General features: G+C 49.6%; 1 protein-coding gene across 2 annotated transcripts in view; it reads left to right on the top strand.

Annotated features, from left to right (window-relative positions):
- The window catches only part of HNRNPUL1 (heterogeneous nuclear ribonucleoprotein U like 1), a 95,688-nt gene extending 72,913 nt beyond the window's left edge, over window positions 1–22,775 (top strand). The window contains exon 16 of one of the 2 annotated variants that reach the window (XM_085625283.1): window positions 21,416–22,775. In XM_085625283.1, the coding sequence (XP_085481409.1) occupies window positions 21,416–21,577 (162 nt within the window). In that variant the 3' untranslated portion in view covers window positions 21,578–22,775. Of the gene's footprint in view, window positions 1–21,406 lie in introns of both variants that reach the window. The other variant, XM_085625282.1, reaches the window with a different exon arrangement.
- Window positions 22,776–23,662: the final 887 nt, after the last annotated feature.

Here is a 23,662-nt window from a genome sequence, read left to right as displayed (position 1 = left end):
TCCGCTTACCGCCGGTAGCTCCGGCCCCAGGCTTGGAGGATGTGGTGCTGTTGGGGTGCGGCTCCTCTGGGGCACCTCCTTCAGGCCACGGCGTCTCTGCCTCGCCACAAACTCCTGCGGGGGTCCCTGTGGTGTCGCGGGAGGTCGCCGGGGCTTGGGTCGCATCCCCGAGCCCCTCTCGGACCCTTGGCAGGGTGGTCCTGTCTAAGGCTGAGGTGACGCCGCTACAGCAGCAGCTGGACCGTGCAGATCCACAGGGGTCTGTGGACTCTCCTTGTCCCTCTCCGGGCCCCCCTCGTACCTCCTCACAGGCGGCTGCCTCGTTGGAGGGCGAGTCGGAGGTTGTATCATCACAGGGGTTGCCGGGCGACCTTCGCCGCCTCCTGAGCAGCGGAGGGCTTCAGGCCCGTCCCGTTCCCGACGCAGGTGGTTACCTCAGCGGGAGTCGGGGCGGCTCCAGTTGCCCGGTGACGCCGGATGGCGCCGATGTCCTGCCTCAAGCAGTGTACTCTAAGGCTCCGCGCAGGGGTCTTACTGCGGATTCGCTTTCGGACACTCCTCCGGAGGCAGGCTGCATATTGGTATCCTCCTCCCCGGAGAATGGTCGCAGTGTGGTGTCCTTTTCACCGGCGTCGAAGGGTGGCTCCCCGCCCTTCTTGAGGCAGAGGTGTTCGTCAGAAGAGCGGCAGGTCCCTCATTCTTCGGCTCTTCCTGACTTCCAGGTCTGGCCCTTACCCGCCCCGATTGACCTCTGGGACGGCCGCCTTAGTTTGCAGCCGTCGCCCACGAAGGAGCTGCTTTCTCCACCGCGGGGCCCTACGGATGCGCGTGCGGCCTTCGCTCACAGTGTCCACGGCTGTGGACATCCTACGCATGGGTAACCCGGTGGCTCATTTTCCGGCAGACCATCTGTTGGAGGTCTTCCTCCACCAGGGCTCTGGTGGGAGGGAAATCTTGCTTCCCTTTGAGGGTTTGCTCCTTTCTGCCTTAACGGGGGCTTGGAGGCGTCCTGCCTTCGGGACCCGGTGCCTCCGCATCTTCTGCTTCGGCACCTTCCGACGCCGCGTGACCCGGCGTGCCTGTCCATTCACGCCTCAGCCGCCAGCCCCATTTTATGGACTACTTTTCCCTCCCTGCCGCCCCTGTTGGCTCCGCCGTCCAGAGAGGCCCGCTGGCTGGACACTTAGGGACGCAACATTTTCGCCTCGACCAGCGTGGCCCTGTGGACTCTTAACACCTTGTGTGTGCTGGCTTGGGCCTCCTCCTGTTTGTGACTTGGCTGAGTCTCTGGGTGTCTGCAGCGTCCCAGAAGTCTGCGCAGGTGGATTTGCGGCATCATGCCTTGGATGGCCAGGAGCTTGCGACGTTTATTCTCCGCTCTGGACGTCTGAGGCGCCGGGCCATGGCTTCCTCAGTCGCTCTCCGTCGCCATGCTTGGCTTTGGGACGGCGTCTTCCCCGAAAATATTCGGGAGAGGCTCATTGATCTCCCATTTGATGGCAGTCTGTTCCATGCCCCGGCCGACTCCGCCATCCAGAGGCTCTTGGCAGGGCTCAGTCTTCCTTGTCCTCCTCCTCCTCCGTCCCCTCCTCAGTGACTTCTGAGTTGGGTTTATCCTTAGCCTTCTTAGGCCGGCTGTTCTGCTTGTGCAGTGTGTTTTCCAGCCATTTGCGTCCTTCTTTGGGACTTGGGCATTGTTGGCTGCTGGACGGCCCTTGTGTTGATTGTGTATGGTTCTGCAGGAGTTGTTGCGCAGACTTGGCCCTGAGATTGGGCCTTCTACTTTGCTTGGGCTGCTTGTCAAGCCTTCAGCGGGGGTGTTTTTCACCGTGGCTCTTTTTTTATTTTTTTTCCTCTGCTGCGGAAGTTCTTAAGAGGGTTCCCATATCTTGGGTCTCAACGTACCCTATGTGGGGTAGTGGTAGCTGTCATATGGCTTGTGCTCTGCTAGAGGGTTCTGGTCGCCTTCGGGTGCCTGTTCTCCATGGCGTTTAGGTAGGTTGCGTTTGCTTCCTGAGGTCGTGCATGTGGCCACTTGTAGTGGTGGCCCGGGCATCTCCTCCTCTCCCTGCTCCTGTCCTGAGGTCTGGGATGATCCTGTGTTCTCCTTTGCCAGGCGTTGCCTACTCAGCCTTCCTGGGGCCTCTGGCTTTTTTTCTTGCTTCTGGCTTTGACTGCCGGCACTGTTCTGGCTGGCAGGGTGCTTTCCATCTGGAGTAGGTTTGCCGCCTTTTCCCTAGTTTCCTTGGGTCCTCTAGGCTTCTTATTCATCCGCTTTCCTGTCTTTGCATTGGGCGGAAGCTTTGTTACCTTGTGAGGGGAGTTGGGTGCTTCGGCCTCTCAGTCCTTGCCCTTGGTTCCTCTGCTGTGAGTGTACGAGCCTCTCAGCCTTCTTTCCCTGCTACATCCCCTTAGGGTCGGTTGGCTCCTGCTTGTGGGGGGGTTCTCTTAGCCTGGCAGGAGCAAGGTTCTACCTGGTCCACAGATCTGGTCCCTGTGAGGCCCTCTGTTCTGCATTGGCTGGTGGGGGTCCTTTCGCAGACCTTCTTTTCCGGGAGGTGTTGCTAGGGTATCTATTCTAAGTGAAGGAATCTGCGGCTAGTAGTCTCTATCAGATGTACGAGTTACTTACCTTCGGTAACGATGTATCTGGTAGAGACGATTCTAGCCGCCAATTCCTTCACGGCCCGCCCTTCCTCCCCTATTCTGTGAGGACCCTTGGGTTGGTCTTTGGTACTTGCCTCCCGGTGGGGGGGCTGTGTCTCCTGTGACTGCCTTCCTTGTTCTTGACGGATGGCTCCGTCTGGGGGCGGTTCATTCCTCCCTTGGTTCTTTGGGGATGGGATTTCGGTGCACCGGTGCCCTGCTGCTCTTGCTACTCCAGGTTTGGGGGGGGGATTGCTTCTATCCTTGTCCTCCCTCGCCTCCCTCCCATTGCTATCCTCTGGTTTGAGGGTCCTCTAGCCATGTCTTGCCCATGTCCTTGTGGGTGGTTGCCCTCTAGGTTGGGGTAGGACATGGCCAGAGGACCCTCAAGCCAGAGGATAGCAATGGGAGGGAGGCGAGGGAGGACAAGGATAGAAGCAATCCCCCCCCCCCCCCCCCCCCCCCCCAAACCTGGAGTAGCCAGAGCAGCAGGGCACCGGTGCACCGAAACCCCATCCCCAAAGAACCAAGGGAGGAATGAACCGCCCCCAGACGGAGCCATCCGTCAAGAACAAGGAAGGCAGTCACAGGAGACACAGCCCCCCCACCGGGAGGCAAGTACCGAAGACCAACCCCACGTGTGCCATGACTTTTACGTATGCTCTTGCCTCCGGGGCACAGGGATGGGAGGTTGTCTGTGCTGGCAGGGTTGCTGTGCAGGTTCCTGCTTCTTTCATCTTTCCCTGGCCTTGGGTTCTGCGGTGTTGGCACTACTCTGGTGGGGGTGTTTTTTTCACTGTTTTTCCAATTTTTTTTGCTCTTCGCACACTGTTCCCATGCTTCCACATTTTGTTTTTTATCTGGTGATTCCGCGTTGTGGTGCGGAAAAGTTCTCCTAAGATAACTAATGTGGGCGTGCCGGGGCGGGTCTTTTGTGACCTAGCTGATGTCACGTACGGGGATGATGCCTGGGCGCAGTCACGTGATGTCGCCCCGCCCACTGCGCGCAGGGATGCTGTGGCAAAGTTTCCGGATCCAGTCTCGTGCCTGGGGATAATTCCATGTGTTCGAGGCATGTGGGCTGCTGAATTCATATCTGTGCATAGATCGCCGCCTAGTGTTGGGTCCGGATGTTTGCACGTTGTTGTCCTGGAAGAGTCTTCGAAGTATCCTTGGATAGGTGACTCCTCCCCTGGACTACAGTGCGCATGGGCATCCTCTCCATCCTCAGATTGTTTTTTTCCGCCATTGGGTTCGGATGTGCTATCTTAGCTCAAGTTAGGAAAAAATTTTGTCGAGGCCACAAGGCCTTTAGTTCGCGTCGGTACTGTTTATCGATCGGTTTTCGATACTCTCTGTTAGTTTACTAATTTTCAGCACCGACTTTGTTCGCATTTACCTGTCCATCAACTACTTCGACGATGGAATCGAGGACGCCATTCAAAAGGTGTCCGGTATGTAATGCGAAGTACCCACACATCGACGTCCATCCGGTGTGCAACAAATGCCTTTCGCCGGACCACGACGAGTCGACATGTATGGCCTGTGCCCGGTTCCGTTCAAAGAAGACTCTGCGGAATCGTCGAGCGGCGAGGCTCGAAGCGCAGCACGCGGCACCGGCCCCAGCTGACATCTTCGACGACGCGGACGACGTCGAAGAAGTAGAAGTCTTACCCTCCAGTCCCGTTTCCGACCAAGAACCCGGATCGGACGAGGCCGACGAGTCACTCTTCCACAGAGGTGAAGACGACACCGAGGTAGGAGACGACGAGGAGGCCTTAGGGGCCGAAGAGAGTAGCTCCGATGATGAACAAGGCCTACCTGTTCAAACCGAGAATTCACCAGTGCCACAGACTATGGCTCCGGTCGAGGGATCGCCTTCGGGCCTTACCCGAGACCTATCACGCAGTCCTTCGGCCCCGCCCTCGGGCCCGGCCTCGGACGTTCAGCGGCAGCCATTACCGCTTAAGCCAGCTGGTTTCCCTTCCACGAAACCGAAAGCTGCTCAGGTTCCTACGAAACCGAAACTGAAAGTGGCGCTAGTCGGATCGAGGCCTTCAACACCGACGCCGGCGCACCGTGTCGGCACCGACCGCACCAAGGGGGACTTCGGTGCCGAACTCGAGACGGGCGACATGGGAGTCGACAAACGGAAGAAGGCCATCGGCGCCGACAAACCTGCTCGGTTACCGGCGTCGACGCCACCGACACCGAGGGCCGTCCCGCCTGCTACGCCTCGCAGCACTCCCTCGACGACACCGAAACCTCACGTGTCGAAGACGTCGACGGTGATCTCCGCACCTCGGCTCGATGCACCACGGGCGCAGAAGATATCTGCAGCCGCCTCGACGACCCTGGCGGGGGCCACGACCTCTAAGGCGCCCCGAGTACGGCCTGGCGCAATGCCAGGCTGCAAAACCAAGGCTGCCCTCCAGGACCAGTCGGGTTCGATCGATCCAGCGGTTTCGTCGGTGCCGACCAGCATTACCTTCGGCTTGCCTCCATCCACAATCCCGAAGGCGTTTCAACTCAGGACACAGGCCACCAAAACTGCGGTTACGCCTGTCGAGCCGTCTCCGTCACGCGTCATCGACGCCGACACTGGCAGGATGATTCTCCACGACCGAAGGATAACTTCGGAACCGCCATTGGAACCTTTCAGGATCCCGCTAAAGAGGAAGCTGCCTGTGGACACAGAACCTCTCCTGTATGAACCCTTTCATTCACCCTACCAGGATCCACACCGGGCCTCCCCCACACGCTCCGACACGGATGCATTGGAGGACTACATGGGTGAACAAGTCCCCTACCATGTGGACACGGACCCTGATGACCAGCAGGACCCTGACCAAACTTGGGGCGACCCTGCAGACCCCAGTGCACCTCTTGATGCACAGGACCCACAACTATATGGGGCAAAAACGTCACCCACAGAGGATACTGCGGCGTTCAACGCTCTGATTGAACGGGCGGCGAACAACCATGATGTACAGCTTCACTCTGATATCATCGAAGATGACTTTCTAATGGACACCTTTGCATCCTCAGAAAGACATGTAAAGACTCTGCCAATGTTGAAGGGGGTCCTTAAGCCAGCCACTGACATTTTCAGGGAACCCACCAGGGCACGAGTGATAAACCCCAGGATCGATAAGAAATACAGATCAGCACCTGGGGATCCTACTTACATCAGAGGACAATTACCACTCGACTCCATCGTTGTGGCGAATGCCCGCAAGAGGGCACACTCGCAGACAACGGGTGACGCTCCTCCCCCGGACAAGGAGTCCAAGGTGCTGGAGACCTCCGGCAAGCGAGTTGCCGCACAAGCTGCAAGCATATGGCGCATAGCTAACACTCAAGCGCCCCTCGCTCGCTACGATAGGGCGCACTATGACACAATGGAGCAACTCCTTCAACACCTCCCTGACCCCTACAAAGAAGGTGCAGAAATCCTTATCAGAGAGGGACAGCTACTCACAAATGCTGCCATCAAATGTGCACTAGACGCTGCTGACACGGCTGCCAGGGCCATCAACACTAGCGTCATCCTACGACGTCACGCCTGGCTACGTATCTCAGGATTCAAGCCTGAGGTACAAAACAATATACTTAATCAGCCCGTCAACCCCGACTTTTTGTTCGGGCCTGAGGTTGACGCCACCCTCGAGGATAAAAAAGGACACGGACACTGCAAAGTCCATGGGCGCCCTACAAACTCAGTCCTTTCGGAGCGGCTCCTTTCGTCGCCCCGGAAACAAGGGAGCAGGCAGAGGACAGGGGTCACAACAAACATATAACAAGGGTAATACGCAGACCACCTACGATAAGAACACCCGAGGTGGCTATCGTGGCTCCAGTACCAAGGGCAGAGGACGTGGCTACGGCAACACCAGGTCCTCCCCCAAGAACAAGCAGTGACGCCCTCTCCCTTCCTCCCGACCACATAACACCTGTCGGGGGAAGGCTACAACGGTTCCTGTCCACGTGGAACTCCATCACCACGGACAGGTGGGTCAAAGATATTATAAAATACGGTTACTGTCTGGAGTTAACTTCCACTCCACCCACAATACCACCAAGAAACCGTCCTATGTCCTCAGAGCACTTGACGCTCTTACAGCAAGAGGTAGAAAGTATGCTTCTAAAAGGCGCTATCGAGGTCGTACCCGTCCACGAGCGGGGCACGGGGGTTTACTCCCTCTACTTCTTAATTCCAAAAAAGGACGGGTCGCTCAGGCCTATATTAGACCTGAGACCCCTGAACCAGTACATTCTTTCGGAGCACTTTCACATGCTCACTCTACAGCAAGTCCTTCCGCTTCTCCAGCAGGGAGACTTCCTAGCATCACTGGACCTCAAGGATGCGTATTTTCACATACCCATCCACCCCTCACACAAAAAATACCTCAGGTTCACTGTTCAGGGGCAGCACTATCAGTTCAAAGTCCTTCCCTTCGGCGTGACAACAGCGCCCAGGGTTTTCACAAAGTGCCTAGCTACGGTGGCGGCACATTTACGGAGACAGCACATACACGTCTACCCCTACCTAGACGACTGGCTCGTTCAAGCGAGATCAGCCCAGCAATGTGCAAGCCACGTGTCCCGTACCATTCACCTTCTTCACAGTCTGGGATTCTCACTAAATTACCCAAAGTCTCATCTCCAGCCCGCACACGTACAACAGTACCTAGGTGCGACTATAGACACTCTGGCGGCCACAGCTCAGCCGAATTTAGTGAGGATCACCGGCATACAAGCGCTGATCTCCAAGTTCAGACCCAACCACTCGCTTCCAGCGCGAGTGTTTATGCAGTTGATAGGCATGATGGCCTCCTGCATCTTCATAGTCCCGCACGCGAGATTACATATGCGCCCACTTCAGGAGTGCCTAGCACGTCAGTGGAATCAGGCTCAAGGACAGTTGAAAGACCTAGTGTTGGTGAGCGGTCGGGCATACAACTCTCTGCATTGGTGGAATCCACAAAACCTTTGCAAGGGCCGACCGTTCCAAGAGCCTGTTCCACAAATAGTACTGACAGCGGACGCGTCTCTCCAGGGATGGGGAGCTCATGTACTCCACTACACAGTGCAGGGACTATGGACGACACAACAGAAGAAGATGCACATCAACCTTCTGGAACTGATGGCAATCTTCCTGGCCATGAAGGCTTTCAAAGTACATCTGTGCAACAAGGTCGTGTTGATCCGGACGGACAACATGACCGCAATGTACTACATACAGAAGCAGGGGGACACACACTCTCCACAGTTGTCTCATCTGGCTCAGAGCATGTGGAAGTGGGCCATTCAGAGGAACATGTTCCTCATGGCGGAACACCTCCCCGGCAAGGACAACCAGATGGCGGATCTGCTCAGCAGACACAGCCACCAGATGCACGAGTGGGAGTTACACCCATCGGTACTCCAACCGTACTTCCAGCAGTGGGGTCACCCAGAAATAGACCTATTCGCGACAAGCGAAAACGCAAAATGCCAAAGCTTCGCCGCCAGATTCCCACACCCGCAGTCGCAGGGCAATGCGATATGGATGAACTGGTCCGGCAGATTTGCGTACGCTTTTCCCCCAGCACCGTTGATACCGCTGGTGGCTCGCAAACTCCGACAACACTCCCTGACACTCGTCCTAGTTGCTCCCACGTGGGCACGCCAGCCGTGGTACACCACCTTCCTCGAACTTTCCGTGGTACCGCATCAAAGGCTGCGGATCAAACCCGCGCATTTGACGCAGAACCATGGAGAGGTTCAGCACCCAGATCCGCAACAGCTGAACCTGGCGATCTGGCTCCTGAAGTCCTAGAGTTTGGCTATCTCAATCTGCCACCTGACTGTATGGACATCATCAAGGAGGCCAGGAGACCCACTACAAGAGCTTGCTATGCAGCCAAATGGAAACGGTTCGTCATTTATTGCGGTAATAATGACATTAACCCGCTGGACGCATCCATCCACAACATCATATGTTACCTCTTACACCTATACCGATGCAATCTGGCGTACACCTCTATACGTGTCCATTTGACCGCAATATCAGCCTATCTGCAAACCAGGCAGCACCTCTCTCTCTTCAGAGTGCCTGCCATCAAAGCATTCTTGGAAGGACTCAAACGAGTCATTCCACCTAGTCACCCACCGGCTCCAATGTGGAACCTCAACTTGGTCCTCACACGCCTGATGGGTCCACCCTTTGAACCTCTACACTCATGCGAGATTCAATTCCTTACCTGGAAAGTAGCCTTCCTGGTAGCGATCACTTCCCTAAGAAGAGTTAGTGAACTCCAGGCACTAACCGTTCAAGAGCCATTTATTCAGGTTCACGCCAACAGGGTCGTACTACGTACCAACCCCAAATTCATGCCCAAGGTAATATCGCAGTTCCACATGAACCAGACTATTGAACTGCCCGTTTTCTTCCAAAACCCACAAACTGTTGCAGAGAGGGCATTACATACACTAGATGTACGGAGGGCCCTCATGTACTACATCGACAGGACTAAACCCTTCAGGAAGACAAAACAACTGTTCGTTGCCTTTGCCCCACACCACAAAGGTAACGCCATCTCCAAAGCAGGGATAGCCAGATGGATAGTTAAGTGTATTCAAATCTGTTATCAAAAGGCAAAACGCACATTAACTATTCCACCACGAGCCCACTCAACACGCAAGTTGGGGGCTTCCATGGCCTTCCTAGGAAATATTCCCCTGCATGATATATGCAGAGCAGCCACATGGTCCACTACACACACATTTTCAAAACACTATTGCGTAGATGTGCAGTCAAAACAGCAGGCAGCTGTAGGACAGGCTGTTCTCAAAACACTTTTTCAGACCGCTGCAGCTGGCACGGGTAGCCGCCGCCAATAGAGGGCACTGCTATGTATTCTATGCACAGATATGAATTCAGCAGCCCACATGCCTCGAACTGAATATGCTACTTACCAGTATGCATCTGTTCTTGGCATGTAGGGCTGCTGACATTCATATCGCCCTCCCTCCTCCCCGGCGCCTGTCGCAGCTGCAGCTCTCAGAATTATTGCAAGCATGGTCATCACTTTCTGTATCTACTCCATCACTGCCACAATGGCGAAAAACAATCTGAGGATGGAGAGGATGCCCATGCGCACTGTAGTCCAGGGGAGGAGTCACCTATCCAAGGATACTTCGAAGACTCTTCCAGGACAACAACGTGCAAACATCCGGACCCAACACTAGGCGGCGATCTATGCACAGATATGAATGTCAGCAGCCCTACATGCCAAGAACAGATGCATACTGGTAAGTAGCATATTCATTAGGAATCTGCGGCTAGAATCGTCTCTACCAGATACATTGTTACTGAAGGTAAGTAACAAGTACATATAGTGAACTGACAATGTTTGGAAATAGTTTCTGCAATGTGTCAATTGCATATCGCAAGTAAAGCTTTCTGGTTTGTTTTGCTCCTAATTTAACTTTGCATCTCACTTCTGAATTACAAAAAAAATATGCTTTCATAATCCCTGACTTATTTGTAATATTAATGAACAGGCTATTTATTTAAATGTTGTATTGACAAACACCTCCAAGTCTAGTAAGAGAGAAAAATAAACTTAATTTTCCAGCAGCAGTTAGTAAAAAGGGCAACTAACATTTGACCTTTCTTTGAACAGACAGCAGATGTGTTAAGATAAGAAAAATATATTTGGCATCTTTATTGCTAATTCACTTTCTGAATAAACCGAATACCTGCTTGATTTTCAGCCTAAATTCACTCACTAGATCGGACTAGTAGTTGCTCAAAATAGCTCAACCTGATAAGTTTACTCACAATTGCGAGTGGACAAGTACATTTTTCGAGGCCTGTATTGGATTTGAGTGACCTGAAAGATGTTTTAGAATTTGGTGCTCTTGGAACATTAAAGCAGTCTTGTTTCTCTGACCCTCCGTTGGAAGGCTGGCAGGCATTCAACAAAATTATCAGATTCTTACTTTTAAGGGAAAAAAGTTTAATGGTCCCATATTATTAATGGTCCCATTTTCTCTAAACCCAAATCAAACATGAGAAAAATCAAATTGTTACTCCTTATCCATTGGCTCTCTATCCGAGTGTATGTAAATATCGTCAAACATTAATAGATGGGCGAAATCCATGCCTCCTTGTTAGGTCTCGCTGGCTATCGCGCAAGCGATCGCTCAGCTAGACTCTAGTAAAGGGGCTCCCAAAAGCGGATTGCATGGCGAGCACACGCACAATCTCGTGCATCGTGCCGCCATGCAATCCGTTTGGCATCCTACTTCAAAGGGTCCGCTCCCCTGCCTGGAATGCGCTACCCGCCCCCGCCCAGCGTGCGCGCCACGCTCCGCCGTGCTTGTTCTTCCTGTGTCTGGAAACCTCTGCAAGCTTGCCTGTCTTACTGTCTCTATCTGCGGAGGATCATATGTTGGATGCTTTAATTTCACCTCAGTTTCTAACATATGGAAATAATGTGTTTGGGGCCTTCAGAGTTTCTTATGCAATCCATCCTTCAGTGCTGCTATATTCGTGTTATCCTTCCTGTGTATATAATGCCTGGGTTTTCCTGTTCAGATTATACTAAACTCCTCAGTCAGTCCTTTCGTTCACCTTTCCGACTCTTTCCCAATGTAGCCCGTGCCCAGTATCTTGCACTGCCTTTAAATTTTCAGTGTGTCTTGCTCTGCTTGATAGTTACATTTACAGATTCTCACATTTTCAATCTGTTTTGTCTTGTTAGCAGTATTGGCACGGTTAGGTTCGTTGAAATGAACGAAAACTACAACTCCCAGAATGCACGAGGTTATTAAAGGAAAGCCCAACGCGGGTGTACCTGGCGAGACCGAGTCATCAGGGCACCTAAATAATATACATGTACAAGCGGACACCAGACTATATTGAAGTTTGATCGCTTTTCGTTAAATGCGCAATTTTTAGGCGTGGGAACTGTGCGTATTTTTAAACTGCATGCTAGAAAGAAAAAAAATCACATTTATAACGCAGGACTTTTTGACATACTGTCAAATCCCTTGGATTATTTCGAATATCACCAAATTCTAATTTTTTCCTTCATGTCTTCAGACCTCGCGACCATCAGCTAACACCTAGCACACACATCATACTATATATAACCTCTTTTCAACAGCACAACTCCAAAAGAGCGCTAAGTAAAGCGCTTTAGCATTGTCAGGGGTTTGAAGCGCTGTATAAATTCTGCTACAACATACAATACAATGGAGATTACAACATCAATTTAAGCCTGTACAAAATACGTCTCAGCTGTCCCCCCTCCTCCACCCTGCACTCATTGCTATAACCGCCCCCCCCCCCCCCCACTCCTTGCTCTAACCGCGGCCCCCCCCCCCTTCCCTGCTCTAACCGCGCCCCTCCCTCGAATCCCCGGATAGTTGGCTTAAACATTTCCACTCCGCTCCTTCAAGCGCCTCTCCGTTTACACTACAAACAGAGCACCCTCTCGGGCCGGCAGACACACCCAGCTCCTTATCGGCCCACACCGTGCCAGCCCCGCCTTATTGGCCTCAGGGGCACCTGGGTGTAACGCTGAACGGGTGAATGGTTGCCAGGGTTTGAGGGAGGAGCCAAAACAGTTTCACGAGCAGCTGATGTGTGCACTTGTGACACCCAGTGGGTGTTTTTACAAGGGAGTCTGAGAAAGTGCTTTGTTTTATAAATAAATAATGTTCGAGGCATGTGGGCTGCTGAATTCATATCTGTGCATAGATTGCCGCCTAGTGTTTGGTCCGGATGATTGCACATTGTTGTCCTGGAAGAGTCTTCGAAGTATCACGAGATAGGTGGCTCCTCCCCTGGACTACAGTGCGCATGGGCATCCTCTCCATCCTTACATTGTTTTTTTCCACCATTGGGTTCGGATGTGATTATCTTAGCTCAAGTTTGGAAACTTTAGTTTAAGGCCAAAAGGCCTTTAGATCTCGTCGGTATTGTTCGCGTTCGGTATCGACCAGTTTATTTTGTGTTTTAGTTCCTTCACGCTTTTCGGATCCGCTTCGGTCCGAACATCGATCACCGCTCGACGATGGAATCGAGGACTCCTTCAAGAGATGTCTTTTATGCCATGCGAAATACCCGCACGTCGATGTCCATCCGGTGTGCAACAAATGTCTCTCACCGGATCATGATGAGTCGAAATGTATGGCCTGCGCCCGGTTCCGCTCGAAGAAGACTGCGGAATCGACGGGCAGCGAGATTGGAGGCACAGCAATCGGCGCCTGCCCCGGTCAACATCTTCAGCACCGAGGATGAGGAAGCCGAGAGCGTAGAAGACAGACTCAAGCCACGCTTCCGAACATGAATCCCGATCGGAAGACTATGATGAGGTGATCTTCGAGGACGAAGACGTCGCCGACTAGGTAGGAACCTACAATGAGGCCCTTGGGGCTGAGGAAGATGGCTCCAGCGAAGAGCTAGGCCAACCAGTCGATACGGAGGCCGAGAGACAAAGTCGTCATAAGGCTCAGGTCGAGGGATCGCCTGCGGGCCTTACCCAAGATCAGACACACGGTTCTTCGGCCCGGCCTCAAGGCCCGGCCTTGAACATTTCACAGGAGCCATTAATATCGAAGACGACTGGATTTCCTTCAGTGAAACCGAAACCGTCCGTCGCACCGGTTACATCGAAACCGAAAGTGAAACAGGTTGCGATCGGATCGAAGGCCTCGAAGGCCTCCACTCCTTCGACGCCGGCACAGGTCATCGGCACCGACCACACCAAAAGAGATTTCGGTGCCGGGCTCACCGCGACTGGTTCCGGCGCCGAGCCAAAGAAGAAGGCCCTCGGTCCCCACAAGGCGCCTCGGCCTATGGCACCGAAGATTACGGCCCAACCCACCAAGGTCAAGGTGGTCGATCCGTCTGCGTCGACATCAAAGGGTGCGGCGCCTGCCAAATCATCGGCTCCTCGGAGCGTCGGTACCCACCTTCGGATCGACGACACAAAGACTGGGAATAAGTCGGATACCGCTTCGACGCCTGCCTCCAAGGTGCATATCGGTTCCAAAGCGCCATCTGCGTTCACCTTGCAACAGGTCTCAGCGTCGTTGCAACGCATCAGGGACCGGGCAACCCTCCAACCTACGTCGGGTCCCGAAACGCACAAGGCCGCAAAATCACACTCTGTGCCGGCGCACATCACATTTGGATTGCCGCCGCCCAAGGCACCGAAAATGTTCGAAATTCGGACACGTGTCCACCAAACAGTCACTATCCACTGGACAAATCGATATCGAGCCTTCACAGGCACACTTTATCGACGCCGACACTGGTAGGCTGATGCTCCGCAAGCGGAAAATCACACCAGAGAAGGGTTTGGACTCATACAAGATTCCTTTGAAACAAAAACTGCCGGCAGGTTCCGCACCAGTGCTTCATGAAACCTTTCAACCCTTCCTTCAGGACCCACCGTCTTTTTCTCCTACGCATTCAGAGGCAGACGCCGGAGAGGACTATACAGGGGATGATACCACCTACCCGGTGGATATCGATCCTGATGATCACATGCAAGACCCAGATCAGGCATGGGATGACCCCACCGACAAGGGTAACGCACCAGATACTCCTGACACGCAGATTTATAATATAAAGACCTCTCCCACAGAGGACACTGCTGCCTTTAATGCCCTCATAGAACGGGCTGCTGCCAATCATGGAGTGGTATTCCATTCTGACACTGTAGAGGAAGATTTCTTAGTGGACACATTCGCCTCCTCTGAGAAAACCGTCAAAACTCTGCCAATGTTGAAGGGAGTTCTAAAACCTGCAAAAGACATTTTTAAAGAAACAACCAGGGCACGGGTGTTGAACCCCAGAATCGAAAAAAATACAAGCCTGCACCCGGAGACACTATGTACATTAAGGGTCAGTTACCATTAGACTCCATGGTTGTTGCTAATGCTCGCAAACTAGCACATTCACAAACAACGGGTGATGCTCCTCCCCCCGACAAGGAGTCCAAAGTGCTGGAGACATCAGGCAAAAGGATAGCAGCGCAAGCGGCAAACATCTGGCGCATTGCCAACACCCAGGCACTCCTGGCCCGTTATGATAGGTCACACTGACACATTAGAATCACTGCTACAACACTTGCCAGATGAATACAAAGAGGCAGCAGAGCTTATCAGAGAGGGACAACTCCTTACAAATGCGTCAATCAAATGCGCACTGGATGCAGCCGACACTGCAGCAAGGGCGATCAACACAAGCGTAATGTTGCGGAGGCACGCATGGTTAAGAATCTCAGGCTTCAAACCTGAAATTCAGAACAATATCTTAAATCAACCGGTCAACCCAGACTTCTTATTTGGCCCCGAGGTTGACACTGCCCTCAAAAATTAAAAAAGACACAAACTGCAAAATCAATGGGGGCTCTGCAGTCGCAGCAGTTTCGGAGTTGCTCCTTTCGTTGCCCCGGGAATAGAGGAGCAGCTAGAGGTCAGGGGTCCCAGCAGCAGTACAATAAAGGGGGTACGCAAAGTACCTCTGATAAAAACAATAGAGGTGGATATCGTGGATCCAGCACCAAAGGCAGAGGACGTGGGTACGGCAATACCAGGTCCTCCCCCAAAAACAAACAGTGACGCCTTCTCCCTGCCCCCCGACCACATAACACCTGTCTGGGCGGAGGCTCCAACAGTTCCTGTCAGTCTGGAAGTCCATCACCACAGACAGGTGGGTCAGGGACATTATCCAGTACGGTTCGCCCACCCTCCTCCCCGGCGCCTGTAGCGGCTGCAGCACTCAGAATTACTGTATAGCATGGTCATCACTTACTGTATCTACTCCATCACTGCCACAATGGCGAAAAACAATCTAAGGATGGAGAGGATGCCCATGCGCACTGTAGTCCAGGGGAGGAGCCACCTATCTCGTGATACTTCGAAGACTCTTCCAGGACAACAAGGTGAAATCATCCGGACCAACACTAGGCGGCGATCTATGCACAGATATGAATGTCAGCAGCCCTACATGCCAAGAACAGATGCATACTGGTAAGTAGCATATTCAATATGTAATAAACAAGCACTGGCCATGCCAATGGGCCTGGCTCATAAGCGAAATACCTCTCCAGTAACTTGGACTTTAGGCGCTCCGTATTTTAGCATGCATGCACTATCATTCATCCTTGCATTTGTGCATCCGTCAACCCACTCACTGACTTATTTTTGCATTAATCCAATCACATGGCCACAATAACAAGCACACAGTCAACAAGCATATGCAAGATAATTTTTAAAGAACAAAAAAAAGCAAAGTTAAAAAATAAAATAAACAGCAGTGGGTGGTCATCTTGGAATGGTACTGTGCACAAAATGAGTGCAATCTCAATCCACCAAAAAAAACCCTATTGGCTTTAACACGCCAGCCATAGGGCCTTTGTCGTAACTTTCCAGAACAAATAGTTCAGGTCTATGGCTTCGGACAGAACTTTTCCTAAAAGAACCAGTCTGGCCTATAGCCTTTATCACTGGCGTAGCACTATAACCAATCGCCAAATGCAACTTTGTTTACAGTTGTAATAGCTTCAAGCAGCCAGCCATAACAGTACAAATGTATACAAAGTTGCATTTGGTAGAAATCTATAGATCTCATCATGAAAGGACCAAACATTTTCTACCCCCAGAGTTTGGCACAAAGGGTAACAAACACGTAAGAGTTTATCTAGTACGGTAACCTGTGAGAGTCAATGTAATGAAATACCTGTGTCCGGCTTTAGGGCGGTCTATTAACAATACACCATTAAAAACTTAGCGTCTTTAACATATGCTTTTCACAACAAATACATCAGACCTACTGCCTTTATCAAAACATTTGGTAATAATTAGATCGGCCTGGAGCAATGGCATGCTGCCATAAATAACTTGTATGCGCAATGCAAATGGAGCGAGGTTGTGGCGTAACAACCAGAGCTGCCAGCTTTAGAACTGGCGAGTCCGGTTCGAGTCTCGGCATTGGTTCAACAACCTGTGATTCTGGGCAAATCACTTAATCTCCCTGTGCCTACCAAAAATGAATGTATCCTTGTGTAGCGTAACTGGTGCTCATGTAAAGCGCTCCAATACCTTCGAGTCGAGTTTGCGCTATATAAATCTGCAAAAAATAAAAATGCAGTATGGGCTAAACCTGTTTTCCCTAAAACATGGATCTATTTGTATAATGTATCTGAATTCAAGGGAGTCAGTAAACAAACCATCTTCCCACCTGCCCAACTGAGGCGGTAATACACATACGCAACCACAAACATTGGTTCTCATACAATCTTATATTGTCTCAAAGTAGTTCATTTCACTTGAGAAAAAACTTAACATGAAAAAGGTGCTCTGTGCGCAATGTGCAAAGGTGCTCGTGCAGTAAAGTGCGCATGAAATATAAATGCAAAAAGTGACCAGCTTCAGATGACATATCTTGAGTCTGTTCGCTGAATGCTTCAGCCACATGTACAGCCTTTCAATGCAGGCCCATGGACATGGTACAGACCATGAAGACTGTCACAGTTTTGCCCCAATAAAATAGTGTGACACGGATTCATTAAAACAGGGTCTTCCTGGGGATGGTGAGTAGGGGCACCCTGAATTCACCGGTGAAAGTGTTCAAGAGTTCCATTAGGTCCTCTTGGGGCTACCACAGAAATGACCTGTAGGGCTATTCAGAAGGGGAAAAACTCCACTGAAGTCTCTATTCAGTAGTGATAATGGAGAGTTTAATATAGTCAAATTCTTTGCATCCACCCTGGTGATCCAAGAACGCGGCACTTTGAATGAATGAATGTCCCGTTTTGATAAATATAATCAAATACTGTTAACCTTTTTAGGTCTCGCCTGACCCAGTGCATGCGCTGGTCTGGTGAGACTTCTTGAGAGGGCTCCAAAAAGTGCTACCAGGCCAGAGCTACTGTGCGTGTGCGCGGGCGCACGTGCCGCGCTTGACCATGATTACTTTCACTTTTGCGGCTGCGCGGCATAGCCAATAGGTCTCGCTTTTGGGACCTTATAAGTATTTAGTTATGCAACTGTTGCCTGGCTAAACACTAAAAGGTCCCAGAGGCGAGACCTATTGGCTATGCCAATGCTTGTTTCCATGAGCCTACTGTTTTTAGGTCTCGCTGAGTCAGCGCATGCGCTGCGAGAAATTTAGTGTGTGGGTTTTCAAAGGGCTGTCACAGGCTTTTGGTGGCCTAGCGCTTGCGTTCACACGAGCGTGCCTGCGCTTAGCCACCATCTTTCTTTTCGCGCTATCACTTTTTTTTCTTTTCGTGTGCTGGTTTAAAGTTGCTGAGAGTACAGAAGCCATTAAAATGTGTTTTTCTGCAGAAAATTCCACATTGAGCCATAGGAGGGCAGCAGATAATCAAACATTTCTATTGAGGAAAACTTCAAACACTAAATACACGTGTTCAAAAAACAGTGCCAAGCCCCTTTTACTGTAATACAGGAAGTGTTGCGAACTGACGCAGATATTTACATTAATTAACATACACTCCTTTCTTCCATTTCACAATGGGACATATTGAGCGGGCAACATACTTTATAAAAGAACTGTGCAGACTATAAAAACTACCAGCCAAGAAAGCACGCAGAAGCCCAAACTTTAAGTCAATAACATTTGATTACACATCGCTTTAACCCATATTAGCAGTTAGAACACGGTCTGGGTCGCTGACTAGAAAAGCAGCATAGTTGGTATTCTAGGATGAAATCTACTACTTTACAGCACTTTTGGGTTACCCGAAATGAAGTAAACTAGGAAAGCGGGCATGTTCATCTACTTGCATTAAGGAGACTCAACTGAGAACAAGCGTTGGCATAGCCAATAGGTCTCGCCTATTGGATGCAAATGCAGACCTACTAGATTTGCAATTGTTTTTTGACGATATTATTCATCATGAGCAGATAAAAGTAAAAGTGCGATAAGTGCATGCCTGTGCATGTAATTATAAGCTGGGGAGGTGGAAGAAACGGCAACCTAGAACAAGCAAATGCATTACTAACTTATTTAACCCTATACTGCATCTTTGTAATTCCATGCAGGAAGGGTTGTCTTTAATCCAGAATGTAAGTGGAAAGCAATATGCTATGAATGGTGTTTTTATATTTTGGCGGAGAGTTGGGTGAAGGACAGTAGGATTGTCGGAAACCCACAGATGTATTAAACAAGCATTGGCATAGCCAATAGGTCTTTCTTTTGGAACCTTATATGTATTTAGTTATGCAGCACAATATCCTTGGTGCAACAGCATTAACTGTTGCATGGCTAAACACTTATAAGGTCCCAAAGGCGAGGCCCATTGGCTATGCTAAAGTTCTTGTTTTTCGGTTGGGTTTAATTACATTTTTTTCATTTTCATGAATGTAATCCTTGTTAAATATGAAGCTATAGCACATTTTCCTGATCTGTAAAAAGTTGGAGCGCGCTTGGAGGCGCTCCTACGATATGACTGCTAAACTTGAATATCAAGCAGCCCTTAAGTCTTACCACAAAGAGATTCACAGAGCGCGGGCCGACTTCGTGGCCAATAAAATTATGGTGAGCTCCAACCCTACGAAGACTATCTTTTCCTTATTGGGCAATGAAGAAATCCGGTGGTAACGAGGGTTCTCCAATCACCTCTGATAACCAGTGTAGTGCGTTAGCTACATATTTTATTAATAAAGTGGAACTAATCTACCAGGGACTCCCACAAACTTTTTCCCTGTCTGAAGAGCTGGCCCCCTGTGTGGGTGAGATTTTGAATGATCATAGCTTGGGGGTATTTCCTCCTATCACGGCTCTGGAGTTTGCGTCTCTCAGCTCCAAAATCAAGTCAGGCTCCCCCCGGCGGACCCAGTGACTCCCACCTGTTTCCGTCTTTTGTATCCCTCCATCCCCGAACTATGCCTTGAAGTGGTCAACCGGTCACTACTCACGGCATCAGTCCCTCGAGCTTGGAAGCATGCCAAAGTTATCCCCCTTTTGAAAAAACCCTCCTTAGCTGCATCCGACCCAAGTAATTATCGTCCCATCTCGCAACTGCCTTTTTTGGCCTAAGTGACAGAGGCACACGTGAACTCTATCCTGGCAGGTCTTTGTCGAGCAACATGCTTTATTTGACCCCTCTCAACATGGCTTTCGCCCTCGACATAGCACTGAATCCGCGCTCCTGGTGGTATCTGAAACCATTAAATGTCATCTAGATGCAGGTTACTCCGCGGCTTTGATCCTATTGGATTTGAGACTGTATCGCACAAAATACTTCTGAGACGCCTGCAGGACATTGGGGTTAGGGACTCGGCCTTGGCCTGGATTACATCCTTTCTGTCTGAGATCTTTTCAGGTCCTGGCTCCCCCCTTTTCCTCACAAAAGTGTGCATTGCACCAGGGAGTACCACAGGGTTCTATACTAAGCCCATTTGTATTTAACCTGTATGTCAGCCCGTTGGCGGCACTGGCCAAGAGAAGGGGGCTTTCACTGGTCTCATACGCCGACGATACCCAATTAATGATCAGCTTCTCTAAAAAAGTTCCGCCAACCTAAACAACTTCAGGGCTGATCTATTGGCTATTTCCGACTGGATGGCAGCAAACTTCCTTCAGCTTAACTCCGGGAAATCCGAAATTCTGCTTTTCGGTAAGGATAGGGAGTTATGGACAGACCTTCTTTGGCCAGAACGTCTGAAGCCTGCCCCAGTCCCCAAGGACTCTGTAAAGAACCTTGGCTTTTGGTTTGACCGTGGTCTAACCTTCGAAAAATAAACTAAGTTTGTTGCGGGGGTCTGTTTCGGTCTCCTGCGGAGCCGCAGACCACTGCTTGGGTTCTTTCCCCCATCGGTGCGGCAGTCCATCATCCAATCATCTGTTCTTGCCAGATTGGGTTATGGGAACTGCCTTTACTTGGGAGCAACCAGGGCTAGTATCAACCGCCTCCAGAGGATCCAGAATGCTGCAGCTAGGGTTCTGGTGTCTCTACCCAAGCATTGTTCGGTTGCCATGGGGCTTCCGAGACTTCAATGGTTGCCAGTGTGCAAACGCATTCAATTTAAAGCACTATGTATTTCACATAAAATTCTGTGGTCTGCTCCGGTTCTCGCTCCCGGGTTCTCGCTGCTGCGCTGGGACGCCTCGTTGCTGGGGCAGCCATGCGCATTATAAAATTAATAATAATATTTAAACACTTATTTTTTATCTTCTGGGTTTGCAACATATCACTTCATAAACTATATGATTTCTGGCTACCTAATATTTGGCCCAGAATATCCTGTCCCCTGTGCCCAGAATGCACTGAAACACACTTTGCTAGTTGGTAAAACTAGTCTGAGGCAAAGGCTGTTTCTGTGCTTCAGGTGGGGATACATGCTGTTAGTTTTGGCCCAGGCATAGAAAGCAGCTTCATAATTTTTTTAAAATTAAGCAGTCTGCAAACTGATTGTTATAGATAAGTAACATTTTCTATATCCTACCTCTAGTTGACTTAAAGTACGTTCTGTTGCTGATACTTAATTGTGATCAATTCAAGAAGACACCCTTTTTCCCAGTAAAGTAAGGAGAAAAGATTGTGGGATGGTTCCATCAGAAAAATGCCCAGTACAAGTTTAATAACTAAAGGTTGTTAGATAGGCCAGCCTACAATGAACCTTTGAAGACCGGACTTTTTCAATGTAATATATTGCCGTTTGTGTTTTTTCTTTGAATTGCAAATGTGATTGGTGGTCTAATTCGTTTTTCTTTCTATTCTTGTTGTACAATCAGCAATGGAGTCAGTACTACCCGAATCAGAATCAAAGCTCAGCAACGCCTACTGCTGCGGCTGCTGCTGCAGCACCACCTACCCCCCCTCAGAGCCAAGGCCAGGGCCAGTGGAACCCATATTATGGCAGCTATGATTATTCTGGAAGTTCTGGCGCCCAGTAAAATTGTGGAAGAGGACAGATGTTGCGCTCTTGTCTGTTCAGTTTGATTTCATTTGGCCTCCTGAGTCATTTTGGCATTGTTGAAAAAGAAAATGTAGAATGTAGACCAGGGGTGGAGAAATCCTAGCTCCAGATGCCCAGTTTTTCTACCTTTGGTAGGTGGGCTTTGTCCTTTGATTTCACATTTCTATCTGAGCACAAGTACACAGACCATCTGGATGCCGCTCATTATACTTCTAGAATTAAGGATCATCGGATTCTAAGACCCGTGTTTTCCATTCATGCCAGGAATGAAATATTGCTGCAGCATTTTACGTTGAGTGCTTAACACAAGCTTCTGTACAAACGATATTGGCACATCTTCCATTTTTTAAAATGTTCAACTTTTCATGTCGCATTTTGCAGAGTAATTAAGGTAGCAGCTCCTACATGCCTTTTTAACGGGGCATATCCGGAATGAAGGGAGAGGAAAACGGAGCACTACAGGATTTATCCACCCCTAATTAGACCCTGGTGTTATTTCTATGTCCTGGGTGATTGTCGTCAAAGGATAATGCATTAGTTTCTCTGCATAAGGCATGCTCCCATTCCCAAACCACCCCATAAATGGATAGCATACATTCTATGTTACACTTCACTGTAAAGTTACTTGGATTACTAACCAATTTAAAGTGGCTACTGATCTAGACTTTTGCATTTATCAAATACTTATCCAGCTACGTCTATGGATTATCCTTTGTTTTTTCCAACATTGTGCTTGAAAAGATTGGAGCATTGCAGCACCAGGTCCAGTTGTGTAAATTCTTCCATAATGCGTTCCAATGTTTATTTGTTTAAAAAGGAAAGTACATGTTTTATGGTTCTGCTATTTTTTATTTTTAGAATTTTATGTAACTACTGTGGGCCAGCTGTTAATATTGCATCAAGAAAGCTATTTCTTTGCTGGAATTGAGGTGATTGGGTCATCTTGGAACGTGAAACTTTTTATACAGTGTCTCAGTTTCCGTAAATTTGCACATGCTTTTGTGTTAAGTTCAATTGTACCCACTTTTTTGTATGTGGAAAGTGAACATTGAACTTGAAATGTTAACTAAGCAGCTGTCTGTGATTTTTTTTATTTTGTCTTCTTTCCCAAAAGAGCACTGTTCTGGCAAAGGATTGGTGAAACTGCAGTGCAAATAAATCCCTTTCCAGTTAAACCTTTTGTTGTAAATTGCTGTTGCAAGAAAATGTTCTTATATAGACTGCCCTCGTTTTTTTCTTAAACACCCCCCCCCAAAAAAGAAATATGTTGTGCTTTGTAATCTGCATACATATTTAACCAAAACTAAGGACTAGCTAGTCCTGTGAAAAAACATACATCAACATATATATTTACACATATGCAGCCTAAACCACAAAAATAGGCTAAAGAATTGCCAATATTGCATTGTATTTTTTCATTTACAATAAACATATCTATGCAGAATTTCCATTATCTAGAGAAATGCGCCCTCAACTTGCTCGAACATAGCCTTTATTTGCAAGGAAATAGACAGTTAGCCCAGAGGCTACATATAGAAACACAACAGAATAAAACTGGACCGTGCCTTTAAGACCTCCAGGCTCCCATCATGCCCCGCAGGTGACAGGTCAGTCATTTTTTTTTTCAGCTCCTTCCGTGAGGTTCCTGGAGCACTGAGCTTGTCAGTTATTGACTGTCATTAATTGAATTTGTAGTTGGATTTTTTTAACTTCACTCGACGTTTCCTAGTACAAGCTGTACTACTCTACCTTTTTCTGACTTTCCTGAATTTTTTTTTAGTCCAATGCCAGCCCTGTTCATCATTTGTCCTCCTTGTGGGAAGAAAATGACTAAATCCGACCCACACTATTGTGTGCTTACCATCCTCTCCCAGGCCAGAGAAGTTACTACTGTCAGCAGTTCTCTAGAAGGACCCTTGGGGACAGAGAAAAGATCAGACTGCATGCCATGCAGGAGTGAGGAAAAGGATCCACAAGTGCCCTGGAAGATGACAAACAGCCTTCTAAAGAGCCCTTCTCTTCAGTTCGGTCTGAGCTTAGAAAAAGGGGTGAACACAAAGAT

The sequence above is a fragment of the Triturus cristatus genome, chromosome 9 (assembly GCF_964204655.1).
Source record: "Triturus cristatus chromosome 9, aTriCri1.1, whole genome shotgun sequence".
NCBI lineage: Eukaryota > Metazoa > Chordata > Amphibia > Caudata > Salamandridae > Triturus > Triturus cristatus.
Note: the sequence above shows the minus strand (reverse complement) of the source record. Positions and strands in the feature narration are given on the sequence as shown.